Source organism: Marmota monax, unplaced genomic scaffold (assembly GCF_021218885.2).
Source record: "Marmota monax isolate L192 unplaced genomic scaffold, Marmota_monax_Labrador192_F-V1.1 WCK01_AAM20220418_F8-fsc00025, whole genome shotgun sequence".
In the NCBI taxonomy this organism is placed as follows: domain Eukaryota; kingdom Metazoa; phylum Chordata; class Mammalia; order Rodentia; family Sciuridae; genus Marmota; species Marmota monax.
Window position 1 is genome coordinate 8937719 of NW_026691950.1, and position 15402 is coordinate 8953120.

The 15402-nt window shown below is 36.9% G+C and overlaps 1 protein-coding gene across 3 annotated transcripts in view; it reads right to left on the reverse strand.

Annotated features, from left to right (window-relative positions):
* The window catches only part of Txk (TXK tyrosine kinase), a 63751-nt gene that overhangs the window by 12330 nt on the left and 36019 nt on the right, over window positions 1-15402 (reverse strand). For 2 of the 3 annotated variants that reach the window (XM_046458236.2, XM_046458173.2), the window contains 3 exons: window positions 14734-14805; window positions 11624-11795; window positions 2869-3085 (listed from right to left, as the gene is read on the reverse strand). In XM_046458236.2, the coding sequence (XP_046314192.1) occupies window positions 2869-3085; window positions 11624-11795; window positions 14734-14805 (461 nt within the window). The remainder of the gene's footprint in view (window positions 1-2868; window positions 3086-11623; window positions 11796-14733; window positions 14806-15402) is intronic. The other variant, XM_046458314.2, reaches the window with a different exon arrangement.

Below are 15402 nucleotides of genomic sequence, written 5' to 3' on the forward strand. Positions count from 1 at the left end.
GCCAGCCATGCTATTGTTATAATGATACCTACCAACGTTACATATGATTTAATAGCCTGCCCTTATAGGATGAATTTTAGTGATTCTTTAATGTAGTAACAAATTGAAATGTCAACACTTTTTAAAATGTTTAATCTTTCTCATGAAATATACTTCATAAATATGAGGATTAATTTAATCTAACAATGATAAACAATGAGTCTTTGCCTAAACGTAGTATGTTTGTTACTTATCAAGTAAAAGAAGAAACCCAATATCCATGGTAGATAAGAAAAGTCATTTCATATCTTTAGGATCTCTACTAGGTGGTAAAAATTAAGAAATTATAGTTTAAAAACTGAAATTTCACTGAAGATAACTATTTTGTAGTGATAATTTCATATAAAATTACTGCAGTGAACTAAATATGGTACAATATAAAATCAACATAAAATAGTTGACGCCCAAACGATCCATCTTTACCAACTTAATCAAGAAAATCATTAATTTGGTTGTTTTGCATCATAAAGTTGAACTGCTTGATAGAATTTTTTTTCTTTTCAGCCAATTTGTGGTTCAATGGGTCCAGCAACAAAAGCAAAAAACTTAGCCAGGTGCAGTGGTGCACACCTGTAATCCCAGTGACTCCAGAGGCTGAGGCAAGAGGAGCACAAGTTGGAGGGCAACCTGTGTAGGGATTCTGATCATGGAAATGTACAGGGAAGCATTGCCCCGGTAAGAAAACTCCCAGGGGGTTGGGGGTGCGGGCAGTAATAGGCACCCTTAGAATGCCCTGTAATCTCTCTTAGGATCTAATAATATAGCTAATAAATGTGCAATGTCTAGCTGGTATGGCAATGCTCTGAGATGCCTCTGTGTTAGAGCTTCATCAAGCCTCGCCCTTGATTGCAGGCACATAGCTCCTGGGAATAGAAGAACTTGTTTGTTATATAACTACAATGTTTCATCAAGCTCCTGTGCTTCTGGAGCTGCCTGCCTAACAGTAACTTCAGACAATGGACTTTCTTGAGAACTACACAAAGCTCCTAACATTGCATATTGTAACTGCGAAATGTACCTGCAGAATAAGCAACCTTACCGATACTCTAAATAATAATGTGGTTATGGTACTAATGACCTAATGTAACCTAGTGGTATAAATAAAGGTGGCCACTTAAACAAAGAGCCCTGCCTCTGCACCTTGTCTCTCTGTCTCCTCTTTATTATTATTCCTTACAAGCCTGGGCAACCTAGAGAAACCCTGTCTCAAAATTAAAAAAATAAAACAAAATAACAAGGGCTGGCACCTGTGGGCACAACCTGTAGTATGAAAAAAAAAAAAAGAAAAGAAAAAGGCAAGAAAGTTGAAATGGTAAACTGGAAGGAGCCAGCAAGGATAACGCCGGCAGGTACCAACAGTGATCTCCAAGCCAAACCACAAGAACGTCCTTGACAGAACAGACTCGTTATTAGCTGATAAGTTTTATGGAGCATGTAGGTAGATAAAATAGAGTGTAAAGAAAACAATCAAGGGAGATACCAGGCATAGAAGAACCTGTGGGAAACTACCTGGAGCAAACAGAACAATGAGGATGGTCGCATAACTGAGTTTTGAATTATAACCCAGGAAAGACAAACCTATAGAGACCAGAAAAGTGAGCTAGGTGCAACAGATACCACATCCATCCATTCAAAAATTTGCTCAATAGCTCCTATGTGCTGGATACTGGGAGATGTGCCATGAGGGATGAAGAACAGGGATCTGTCCCTGTAATAGCCCCAATTACATTGCAGAACTCTCAGATGAGCCAGGCACTGTTTGACGAGCTTGCACATAGTCATTCATGGACTCCTCCCACCAAACCCATACAAGGGAGTTACTATAGTTAATACTGTTTTACTGGTTAACAGGCTGGCACAGGGTCATACAGCTAGTAAACAATGTAAAAAATTAACTATTATATGAAGCAGTAAAAAATAAACGTCATGAGAGTTCTGAGTCATGGGTGGGATAAGCTTACTTCCCAAGGTGTACCAGAGCCAAGGTAACTAGGCCTCCTTTCTCTCCCCTATATAACGCAGACAAGTGACAGAAACAGAAATATGGTCACTCTTGGTCAGATGTGATGGAAGAACAGGATTAGTTCTAGGTGACAGTGTCAGAGGTTTCTTATAGAACCTTCAAATACTCATTTAAGTTAATTTTTATATTCAGAAATGAGACATGGAAGGATGTAGAAGGAATAGAATGAATATCTTGAGTAAATGTGCAATGAACAGAACACGTTATTGCAGGGGAGGTAGCGAAAAAGGGAAGCAGTGCTGTTAACATTTGGTTTGGGACAAGATAGTAATTTTTTTAAAAATCGGAATGCTCTAAGCATTTCTAGTCTCCTTCCCTCAGTAATGCCAATAACTAGCTGTCTTGCAGTACTGTCAGAACCAAAACAGCTGCACACTGTGGCAACTGCACCCCGGGGAGAGAACCACTGGAATTTGCTCTTCGCTGTTGTCTCAAGTACCTAGAAGAGTGCTTGGCATAGACTAGGCACTTGGCACATGTTTGATTACGTGTTCAAAGGAAGTAAGGTGGAAGGAAAGTAAACAGAAGGGAGAAAGCAAGAGGATAAACCAAAGTAAATCCATTGTGATTAACTGATGGAATAGGTGGTTAATTAATTCAAGGCACATTTAGAATAAAATACTAGGTTTCAACATCCCTGGGCAATAAAAAAAGTAAAACTACATTTCACAACAAATTACTTAAAGAGGAAAGGTTTTAAAATGAAGTCAGAGGATACATTCTTCAAAGTATTGGAAGTAATGACCGTCTCCTTCCAAACACAGGTACAGTGCGTGAAACAAGAAGGGAATTTGCACCATACTCACTAAATCTCTGTGGATATAGCAGTTCCTCTCCAGGTATTCCATTCCTTCACACACATCCTGGCACACACTCAGGAGCATCTCCTTCCTAAGCTTTCCTTTTCTGTCCCTGAGGTAGTTAAGCAGACAGCCATTTTCCATAAACTCTGTCACAATATAAAGGGGCTTCTGCTGTATACATACCCCATAAAGTTGAACCAGCCTTGAATGGGATAGTTTCCTGTTGAAGAAGAACAGAGCAGTGAGCAGAATCGGTTTTGCAAATCAAAGTGTTTGTTTTACACAAGTGGTAATGTTTGCCATCCATATGTCATTTTCATTGTCAAGATAAACATCAGCCCAACCACAGAGAGAGTATTTTTCTTTCCACTTTACACACTGAGAAAGTAGGGTCAGTGCTTCCAAAGTCATTGTTGCCGTATGTTATATTCTACTTGTTAGCATTCTAGTTTTACCCTTTCCAACTTGTAAGCCTTCTGCTTCCTCATTACTGCTTCTCCAGGCCCAGGCCTCAGAGATCTGCTCCTTGACTCCCAACCTTTCTAATTTTCTCCACTCAGACAAAAACTCCTGGATGGACAGAAGAGAGGAGTGACCAAAACCATCAAGCTGGGCACAGTGGCGTATGCCTGGAATTCCAGCAGCTCGGGAGGCTGAAGCAGGAGGAATTTGAGTTCAAAGCCAGCCTCAGCAATCCTGAGGCACTAAGCAACTCAATAAGACCCTGTCTCTAAATAAAATACAAAATAGGGCTGGGGAGGTGGCTCAGTGGTTGAGTGCCCCTGGGTTCAATCCCTGATACCAATACATACATACATACATACATACATACATACATACATTCTAAAGAGTAAAGGCATTTTCAATGGCTTTAGAAATTTTTAAATAGAGACTAAGAAAACATTTTCCAACATGAAATCTTGCTTTGTATTTAGTAATTACATATACACATACACACAGGGACCTTGAATGTTGTCTGTTAAAACATACCCAGAAATTCCTAGTCATCTAGACTTCAAAAGTTTATTGTTTCTTCTGTGGAATATAAAATGCAATCTCTAAAGGCCTTTTATGCTAACTGATCACCATGGAAAACAACTTTGAATCAATGTTTGTAATTTTACAAGATGTATAATAAGCAATTCTCTGTTAGTCAAAAGTATTTTGAAAATTACCTCTTCTCCTTCAGAACAGTAAAATAAACTCAGTGACTCTGGAAGAATGTTTACCTTAAAACAAAGTACATGATGTGATTACAGACACATTACCATAAAATCAATTTGTGAAAACACTCCAGTTAATGGATAAAAGGCACTCAGAGACCCTAAACATTATTTTAATCTTGGAGATATATATATATATATATATATATATATATATATATACACACACACACATACATACATATACATATCTACATATCTTGTCAGATTTACCTTTCAAGTTCTCAAAGTATACTTTCAGTTAAGGAATGCAGTTTATGTGTGCCAAGCAATGGCAGAAAAGCAAGTCTTGAAATGGAATATTAATTTGCCATAAGAAAGCCACCAACCTAATATCCACAAGGAAACATTTGAGAATTGAAACATTACACTGCATTGGCTTTCAAGACCAATGGCAAAAAACCTATCAGAAATAAGGCAAAAACAAATAAAACAAACTCTCATGTATATTCAGTCTAACAAATAAAACAAATGTTTCTCATTGGCACAGGAAAAGTACATTCTTTTTTCTTTAAATTTAGTACTTCTTAATAACTTAGAGAAATATATGAGTCATTGTAGAGCAAATGTCTTTAATTTATCAAATATTAATAAATACCATTTATTAATATATTTGCTTATTAAATATTATTTATTCTATATTTATTTAAATTTTTCAAACCCATTGTAGATTTCTCCATTGTCCTTTTCTATTTATTCCCTTTCCTGTTGAATCAAGTTTCATGGTTTTAAATATCATCTCTGGTGATCACTCTCAAATTAATTCCCTCCACCTTGACCTTCCTCCTGAACTCCAGACTCATGTATTCACCTGACCACTTGGTCACCATTGGCTGTCTGATAGGGCTCTCAAATTTAACATTTCCAAAGCAAAATTCTTAATTTTTTCCCGAACCTATGTATGTCAGTAAGTGAAACCCTCTGCCTAGCAGTGTACACCAATACTTTGGAATCACTTTTGTTCTCCTGGTTTCCTCCCATTATCTTCCACATTTGGCATAACAGGTCTTGATCACTTTTTCTCAAACATGTATCTTGAAACAACTCTCTTCTTTCATCTTCACCTTCATTCCACCCACCATCATCTTCCACCTTGACCCCTGCAATAGCCTTCAACCTACTCTCCCACCCCTGATTCCTATCAATCATTCTCCACAAAACAACCAGTGTGACCTACATAGAATATAAACCAGATGAAATGCTTCCAATCTTCCTTGACCATCCAATCCAACTGAGCTCCCCAACCTGCCCCTAATATCTTTGTCATATCATCTCGTTGGGAGTCTTTATCCTTACTTCTCTTCAAAGCTATACTGCTCCTTTGTTTGTTGGTCTGCTATCTGTTTTCCTCCCCATTTCCCACTAGTGCATGGGCATAAATGAACTCTTCAAGAGTAGGAAATTGACCTGTGCTACTTATCAACCTATTTCTAGAACTTAGTACTTACAAAATCAGCAACAGACATTTATTGAGTGAATGGATGCAAGAAAACTGAATGCTGGCCCTGATGCTATATATTTTTTTAACAAAGCTGTAAGGGATACAATGAAATCTTTGTGAAATAAAATATTTCTAATTCAAAAGATTGCTGTGGATATCATAGCAAGAGTTTGCAATGTGATCTGCATTTATGCATGGTTTAGCACAAACTCAGGCAATTAGAGCCAGGCTCTGTCTTTCCCAGAAGGCTGCCCTTGGGGTATTCTGTCCTCTTTCTTTCTAAATCCTTACACCAATAGAAGAGCTCCTCAGAACTTACACTTCTGAAAAGTAGATTTTCTTTTATTTTTCCTTTTCCTCTCATTCCTGAATCCTCCTTCTTTTCCTGATCTGCTATACTTCTAAAACTTTCTCTTCATTCACCTTGAAGTTTTTATTTTTTTAGGCAGAAAAGAAGACTCAATACAATTTTATAAAAGATTGGATGGAAAGAATAAAAGCTATAAAGAAATATGTTAGGAGAGATATTAGATGAATCCTCTCCCTTTCTTAGTTTTCCAAATGTCCTGATTTTAAGTGATATTTAAAAATGTGTTTCTTATAATAGTATTATGTAAAAGCATTTAATTTTAATAATATCAATTATTTAATGTAAGTAATAGGGTCAAAGAACCCAATTAAAAACTTTATTATTAATTAATTACCCCTGGAGAAAATACTTCAGTAGGGAGAGAGAATAACAAATGGTATTTTCAATTCTTGATTCAATTCTGTTTAGCATTAATATAAAATGTTAAAGCCTGTTTTTCCAAAACTAAAATATTCTACTGTGAAGACATGACACAGACATAATGAATCAAGAGATTCACATCAAAGCTCTTAGAAAATTAGATGTACTTACACATATTTTTCTTTGTTTTAAATGTTACTAGATCACGTATCTCCAAATAGTGCAAGGCTATTGATATGCTACATCTAAAGATACAAACCCACAAGTGAAAAACTAAAACAAAGGACCCACTAAAGGCAAAGCAGGGGTTTAATAACTTAAAGGGAATAAAGTACTCCTGATCCAAAAAACATGGGCAGAGCTGTGGATATGCAGCAGACAGAACTCGATGCATGTCAACTATTTAAAGATGAATGTATTTGCAATAGGATGCTAGAATGGAGCTTTTCCTGCCTACTTAAATTAAAAAAAAAAACACATTCAAATCCAAGAACACATTATGTCCTGCTGGGAGCCATTAGCTGGTAGGATTTCCCCTTCTTCTACTGTTTTCTCTTTGTTTTCCACTATACAAAGTCTAATCTGGGACAGAAAAGATCCATTCTTTATAGGACATATTAGGGCACATACAGGATTGCCTGGAGCCCTTAGTTTAGGCAATGATTTAGCAGATAAAACTACACATGACATACATATTTTCTCTACATTTGAAGAAGCTACAAATTTTCATAAAAGGTTTCATGTTAATGCTAATACTTTACAAAAGCGTTTTAAAATAACTAAGGAACAAGCCAGACATATAATAAAACAATGTCAAAATTGTGTGACATTTTTACCACAAGTTAATCTTGGAGTCAATCCTAGAGGACTGATACCTAACCATATTTGGCAGATGGACGTCACACACTTGCCAGAATTTGGAAAATTAAAATATTTACACTTTACAGTTGATACTTCTTCTGGATTTTTGATGGGCTCCCTTCATGCCGGAGAAAAAACTAAAGATGTTATAGCTCATTGCTTACAAAATTTTGCCACTGTGGGCGTTCCTAAACAGTTAAAAACCGATAATGGTCCTGGCTATACCTCTACCTCTTTTAAACAATTTTGCTCATCATTTGGTATTACTCATATAACAGGAATCCCATACAATCCACAGGGACAAGGCATAGTTGAAAGAGCTCATCAAACTATTAAAACATACTTATTAAAGCAAAAAGAGGGAACTGGAAGGGGGTATATATCCCCCAAAGATAAACTTAAAATAACGCTTTTTACTGTAAACTTTTAAAATTTGGATTCATCAGGACTTAGTGCTGCGGAAAGACACATGTATCCAAAAAATGTACATAAGCCTAAAGTACTTTGGAAAGATATTCTAACAGGACAATGGAAAGGTCCTGACCCAGTGATTGTCTGGAGTTGGGGGTCTGTTTGTGTTTTTCCACAGGGAGAACAGCAGCCGATTTGGATTCCAGAGAGATTAACTAAAACAATTTCTACAGATCGAAAAGAAGATGATTTGACTCAAATCCATAACAGCTGATATCCAGAACTCCAGCTTGGCCATTCTTACATCTGCGACAGTGATTAACCAGGATGCTTTTTCAATAGCTATTTTATTATTGCATTTTTCCACATCATAAGGTTCTATTTTTATTTTTTGAGCTCATACAAACCTAGGTTAATGTTTTTCTGATCAGTTTTATTTTTTAACTGTGAAGTTTTTAAACATTGCAATGGAGATTTCACCTAGGTAAAGCTACAAGGCCTTTACTATTTTCTTATGTGTTGTACGTTTGTGTGCACATTTGTGTTTTGTGTTGTATGTCTGTATGTGCGTATGTCCATATTTCTTATATGAGGAGCGCTCATGAAAAAATGGATCCGAATTATTATTTTTTTTTATTCACGTGATTTAAATGGTTTAATTTAAATTAGGTAAACAGCTGTTAAGGATTGTTTTTAAAGTAGGTTAACAGATCTGTTTGTTTACTTTCACCTTTCCTTTTCATTATATTCAATAATTCTTTTCAGGATAATGTCTCTTTAGCATCATTGCCAGAATTCCTATCTTCATCCCAGTGCCGGTGAAGACAAAGATAAAACCAAACTACAGCTTCTATGATAGCTATCACAGTAAACTGTATAAACTGATGCATCAATGAATATAACTCAACAAGTAATGCTCAATCAAGGAGTCAACTTACTTTGGGAGGAAATGGATTTTGGGAGGAAATGGACATATTGATAGATTCCTCCGCTTTGAACTGCTTGCAGAACTTGCCTGGACTATGTAACTATCATTTGGTGCAGCGAATTGTGGTAATGCTGGCATATCTTTGCTGATGGTGTCACCAGTGATGCAATTTTTATTTCCTTGCCAGCGCACCCCATGTTAATTGTGGTAGTGCTGGCATATCTTTGCTGATGGTGGCACCAGTGATGTAATTTTTCCCAAGGAGCCGTCAATTGGCTTGGTGTTGTGGCATTTCTGTATCCTCCTCCCTTCTGCTAGTGATGGTCTAAAATTTGGGGGCCAATGGCTTATGCTGGACCGGTAGTCAGTGACGGGTATGATCCAATTGCAGTGGTATCAACCTAAGACAGGAGGCTGACGCCTAAAGGTCAGTTTTCCGATGACGGGTAAGAACCATATGTTGAATTGGACAACCTACCAGGCACGGTCCATATGCCACATTAACCTCACTCCCCCACTGGCACCAAGGCCAAATTTGGGGGCCAACAGAGGTGAGGCAAAGAACCTCACCCCCCCACTGGTGCATAGACCTATCCACAAGTATGGCTGTATGCTGGACCGGTAGTCAGTGACGGGTATGATTCAATTGCAGTGGTATCAACCTAAGACAGGAGGCTGACGCCTAAAGGTCAGTTTTCCGATGACGGGTAAGAACCATATGTTGAATTGGACAACCTACCAGGCACGGTCCTTAAGCCACATTGCTTGTTGTTTAATTAATCAGAAGGGGGGAGATGCTGGGAGCCATTAGCCAAGTAGGTATGACAATTTCCTTGCCAGCGTACCCCATGTTGCTTAGTGGAAGGACTCGTGGAAATAGGACATTTTGCAGTGACATTGCAGTTAGGTGACCTTGCTCAAGGACCAGGGAGGATCCGGGATTAGGGTGTTCCCAGTTTAGGATAATCGGGTTTAGGGCGTTCCAGGTTTAAGATTATTCCTGCTGGGAATAGGGCGTATCCTGCTGCCTGAGTTCCCCTTGAGTTCTCACGGGATTCAGACAGTATTTTTTGGGAGATAGAAGCCCAGTGGAGGTGGATTTGGGCAGAGAACGTGGATTTCCCCAGAACGTGATTGTAGACGGCTGGTGTGAGTTCGGGAATAAAGAGTTGCTGTTTGAATCTACAAGCTGTGTGGTGGCTCGTGATTTTGTGCCCAGCCAGACTGCGGCAATGTCCATCTGAACTGACTTAGAAGTCGTTGGCCTCATTCCTGCTTCTATAAACTGCCAGAAGCTGTTTCTATTCTCACACTACATACATCTTCCATCACCTTCAAAATATTATCCTCAGGAGATCAATGGAGTAGATGAAGGGGATTAAAGGGGAGGGAGGAGGGACAGGAAAAGGGAGGAACTGTGGAATGAAATTGACCAAATTATGCTATGTACATATATGAACATACTAGTGAATTTCACCTTTATGTATATCTATAAAGCACCAATTAAAATAAATAAATTAAAAAGGAAAAGCAGTTTTTGTTGGTTCTTTTTAGTTATTTTTGTTATAATTATACAAGTTTGGAATATATCATATCCTAATTAGGACTCCATTCCTGTGGATGTACACAATGGTGGGATTTGTTGTGATGCATTCATATAGGTATGGGAAAATTATGTCAGATTCATTCCACTGTCTTTCCTTTTCTTGCCCACTCCCTTCCCTTCATTCCCCTTTGTCTAATCTCCTGAACTTCTGGAAACCAGTTTAATAGAAGAAGGGGAACAGAGGGAGGAACGTAAAAGGGAAAGAGGAAGTACTAGGGACTGAAATGGAGCAAATTGTTTAACATGTATGTATGGTTATGTCAAAATGAACCCCACCGTTATGCATAAGTATAATGCATTAATAAAAACATTTTAAAAATCATCCCCAAAGATCCTAACCCAATTTCCCAACCAAGCTTGAATCATTAAAGAATTCCCTCATCATGATATCAGATATTGCTAATTCTTGTTTGATAGAGATTCCAATATGCCTTCAATTCCCTCTGAGTCCTACATCTCTCACTCATTTTCATATTATGCCTATTTAATCTAACACACAAGACTATAATTTTTGTCCTTTAGACATAGGAAAACCATGGTCAGATGGATATCATATCAAAGAGAGCAGAGGCCAGGCATATAGGTGCTTGAGCTACCTTGAGACACAAAAATGTCATTGGGAATCTGATGTCACTGGAAAATCGTGCTTATCATAACCTTCCTCTGGATTCATTCTGTTATGTGGCCAGAAAGGACATTTTGATCCAATACTTGGGAACAAAATTCGGAAGAACCAAGACATCATTGCTCTGCCTTCCAAGGAGAATGGGTCCAGCTGATCAGTTTGGGTTGTCGTTTGTCGTGTTGTTTTGTTTCCAATTCTGCAAGTTTGAGATGGAATTAAATTGCCCTGGACAACTAAGTAATGCTATTTGGGGTTATTCTTCTTCAGGGCATTGATCCTTTTCTAAGTAAAGGTGAACCAATATTTAAAGAATGTTGATTTGAACTCTGCCAAATTATTGATTTGTCCTGGTCCAACCCAGGTTACAATTATAAACCACAGCTATGAGTTCAACTTAGTCAAAATGGTGTCCTGGAAAATTAAAATTTTAAGAGCACTGCCCAATGGTCTACAATGAACCACTTCTCTTTTAAAGCTCAGTATTCTTAAATTCTCTGAAAGTAAATACTTTATCCTTGCCAAAAGAAAAAAAGAAAAAAGAAAAGGAAACCACTAGGGGATGCCCTTTCAAAAAAAAGAGCAACATACTACTACCCAAACAAAATCAACATTTTTCTTCAGGGAAAAGGAAAAATATAGAACAATCAAGCACCTATTCTTGAACTGAAAAGAATTACACTTGCTGGTATATTTTGTATCCTCATATTTAATTACACAATGATCCAGAGAAGTAGGTACTGTTATCCCCATTTTACACATGAGGACACTGAAATAATTCGTCCAGGTCACAGAGGTTTAAGAATTTGTCTGGATTACACAACCAGTTTGAGCAGAATTGTGTCATAAATCCATGGTGGGCCGATTCCAAAGTCCATGTTCTTTCCATGACACCAGGTATTAGGCAATATTTGTCTGTATGTTCCTTATACTTACATCATCACTTTGGCTTCTTCAATGAAATCCTCTTCAGACATAGAGCCTTCATTGATGGCCTTGATAGCTACCGGCAGATATGCTCGCCATTCACCTAAGTGAACCACCCCAAACTGACCGCTTCCAATCTCCTTGATAAAAGCCAGTTCAGTCGGATCTATCTCCCACTTTTCTGGGAAAGTAAAACATCCATGTTACAAGGAGGGGAACGAATGCTAAAATTTTAGAGTTAGAAAAGATTAAGGAATTATCTATTCCTATCCCTTTATTTTACACAGTGGTTAAAAAAATTCATAAATGAGTGGAGAGAGGGTATAACGAATTTTAATACTCTCATTGTGGCTTACCTGTGCAATTCAAAACATTGAGTTTAAAAATTCAAACTCTACTTCCTTGGAGAGCAATGTCCAACAAAGTGAGGATATCAAAACATGTATAATTCAATGGATGTGTAACTGATGTGATTCTGCAATCTGTATATGGGGTAAAAATGGGAGCTCATAACCCACTTGAATCAAAGAGTGAAATATGATATATCAAGAACTATGTAATGTTTTGAACAATCAACAATAAAAAATTAAAAAAAAAAGAAATGAAACTCATTTCCATGTCTTTCTAAACTAAGCTGACCAAAACTAGGTCTGGGACATAAAGCAGGTATGTTCCCAGTTTGGTTGTGTCCTGGTGTTAACTTTGTAAGGCAGATGAATTTTGTGATACTCCCTTTCCTCCTTTCAGCTTCTTCTAGTGTTTGTTTCACTTCACCCCAAAAAACTTTTCTGCCTTAGTGTGTCCTCATCTTATGGAAATCTAATCAATTCATCTAATAAACATGTCCAATGTCAGAACTCTAACCCCCACACATCTAAGAGTATATTTGAGGGGCTGGGGTTGTGGCTCAGCAGTAGAGCGCTCGCCTAGCACATGTGAGGCCCTGGGTTCGATCCTCAGCACCACATAAAAATAAATAAAATACAGGTATTGTGGCCAACTACAACTAAAAAATAAATATTTTTTTAAAAAAATAGTACATTTGTGTTATTGTGTATTTCTCATTCTATAGAAGCAAATGGGGTTGGGGAGAGAACTATTTCTAAAATAACCTTCTTGAGCACTGTTAAATATCAAATCATTTTTTAAGCATCTCCCTTTTATACATCAACACCAACACCTGCTGGAACTTTAGAGTAATTCATTTAAAAAAAAACTAAAAGCTGATGGCCTCATTCCAACTATATGAATTATTCCTCCTCCCAGGGATACATTTGAAAAGAAACCTGGTAGAATATAGTCATCACCTTGGTATTGGCATAAATTTATTTAACAGAATATTATCATAAAGGAAAACGATGAGAAATTACAGTTCATAATTCTATCTGTTCATCAAAAACACCCCTTTGAGAAAGCAAAAAGGTAAGTAACAGACTAGGAAAAGATATTTCTAAAAACATATATCCATATTTATATTCCTATTTAGAACATAAATGAACTAACTAGAAAAGACATGGAGACCTATTGTAAGGGCAAAAGTTATTTGGTCATAAAAGAGAATTCCAAATGGCCACTAAACCTATGAAAGAGTGATCAAAATAAATACTCATTAGGGATATACAAATTTAAGCCATAATAAGATACTACTTCTTCACATTCACCAGATTGGCTAAAATAATGGTTTTTTTATGTGTGGTGTTTTGTTTTATTTTGGTACCAGAGATTGAATCCAGGATTGCTTAACCACTGAGCCACATCCTCAGTCCTATTTTAATTTTTTATTTTGAGATAAGGTCTTGCGAAGTTGCTTAGGGCCTTGCTAAGCTGCTGAGGCTGGCTTTGAACTCAAGGTCCCCTGGCCTCAGCCTCCTGAGCTTCTGGGATTAGAGGTGCATGCCATCACAGCCAGCTAAAATGTTTAAAAAAGAAAAAAATAATACCGAATGTTGACAAGGTTAAAAATATGGAGCAACTGAAATGCTTGTACATTGTATGTGGTAGTGGAATTTGGTATAAACTTGGGAACCTGACCATATCTACTAAATCTAAGCACGTGCATACCCTGTGACCCAGTAAGACTGCTCTGTGGTATATATCCAACATTCACTGGAGCATATATGCACACTTAGCTTCATCTAAAGATGCGAGTAATATTAGTAGCAATACTTTTTGTTAGGGCCGAAAGTTGGTCACAACCCAAATGGCCATCTAAAGACAAATGGGTAAATCACCAGGGGGTCAGTCCTGGAATATAGCACCATGTCACAGCAAAAATGAACCTACCATGGCCAGCACCATGGGTAAAATTCACAGATGTAATGAGGACAGGAAGAAGTCAGACATGAAAGGCTGTATAGTGTCAGATTATATAATATTTAATATATAAATAAGGTAAAATCAAGCTATAGATACTAATTTTGCACTGTTTTATATGTTACAAAAAGTAGAAAAATTTCATTTCTAAGAAATTAAAGAGCATCTATTTAACTTAAATACATGACTGACAGTGGCACTTTTTATTATATATAGTTTCTACAAGGCAGAGGAATGATGGGGGCAGCCTGAAATCACCCTTCTACCCACTTCACCAAACAACACCCTGATATAATTATGTCATCATGATTTTCAGCATAACCTGAGTACCACTAATGGGAGAGATTTAAGGGAACAAAATACTGCCAGAGTATTAAACAGGACTCCCTGGCTCACTCTTATTCTCACAGATTCACAAATACCACATTTTATAGAATTTGCACTGTTTGAATTGAACTACTTTCTATAAAAAAGATGAAAAAGACACTTTTAACAGTATTTTTTGGTAGGTTCTCTTGGGGTTCAGTTGTCTCCCAAACACCCTTGTAACCAGAGAGTAACAGCCTGAACATCCAAATAAAAAGAACTCTCATTTATCTAAAGGATGAAGATTAAGTCTCCTGGTGACGTGGAGTGAAATATGAAGTATTTCTCCCTGGAGTTGAAATTGCTTTTATGAAATGCATTATTTAAACATGGTGGGAGGGTTAAGCTTTGAAAAGAAGTTTATCTAAATAGACATTTCAGAAGGGCTGAGGATTTAAGGTGTCTACCGTAGGTTCTTTACTAAGTGTGCAATACCTTACCATAGCTAAAGCCAGCTGTGGCTGGTAAACAACCCATCAGCCCAACCGGGCAGCGGAGGCGGGTCATAAGACCTGCGGAGAAAGAGAAATCTGTTTCAAGCCTAGTTACTAATATAGAAGAAAGAAAGAGACACACCCGGAGACAGTACTATTCTTTTAATAATTTGGCATAATAATGCTTTCTACACATTATTCTGGTTGCTTATTCTTTCCATTTGAAAAACATTTTTTATAAAATAATGTATATTCCTGGTACACAACTGAAAGACAATGGAAAGTATAAAGATCCCTCCTCACAAGATCTTAGTGTCAAGAGAGAAATGGTTGCCACTTTGGTGAAAATCTTCAAAAGAATTTTTATATGCACAATTGAAAGTATATACAATTCAATATATTTTATGGAAATGGAAATGTTTTGTTATATGATTTTTATAGTATGCATGTAATTTATGTATTCCAATGACTATAAATAGACCTTAAAATTATTTCTAAAATTTCACTAGCATAAAATATGCTGTATATTCTTTATTATTATTATTATTATTATTATTATTATTATTATTATTATTATTTTAGTTTTTATATAACCTCCCCTCCTTTCTCAATAGATTTTATTTTTTAGAGCAAGTTAGGTTCATAATAAAATTGTGTAGAAGGTACAGAGATTTT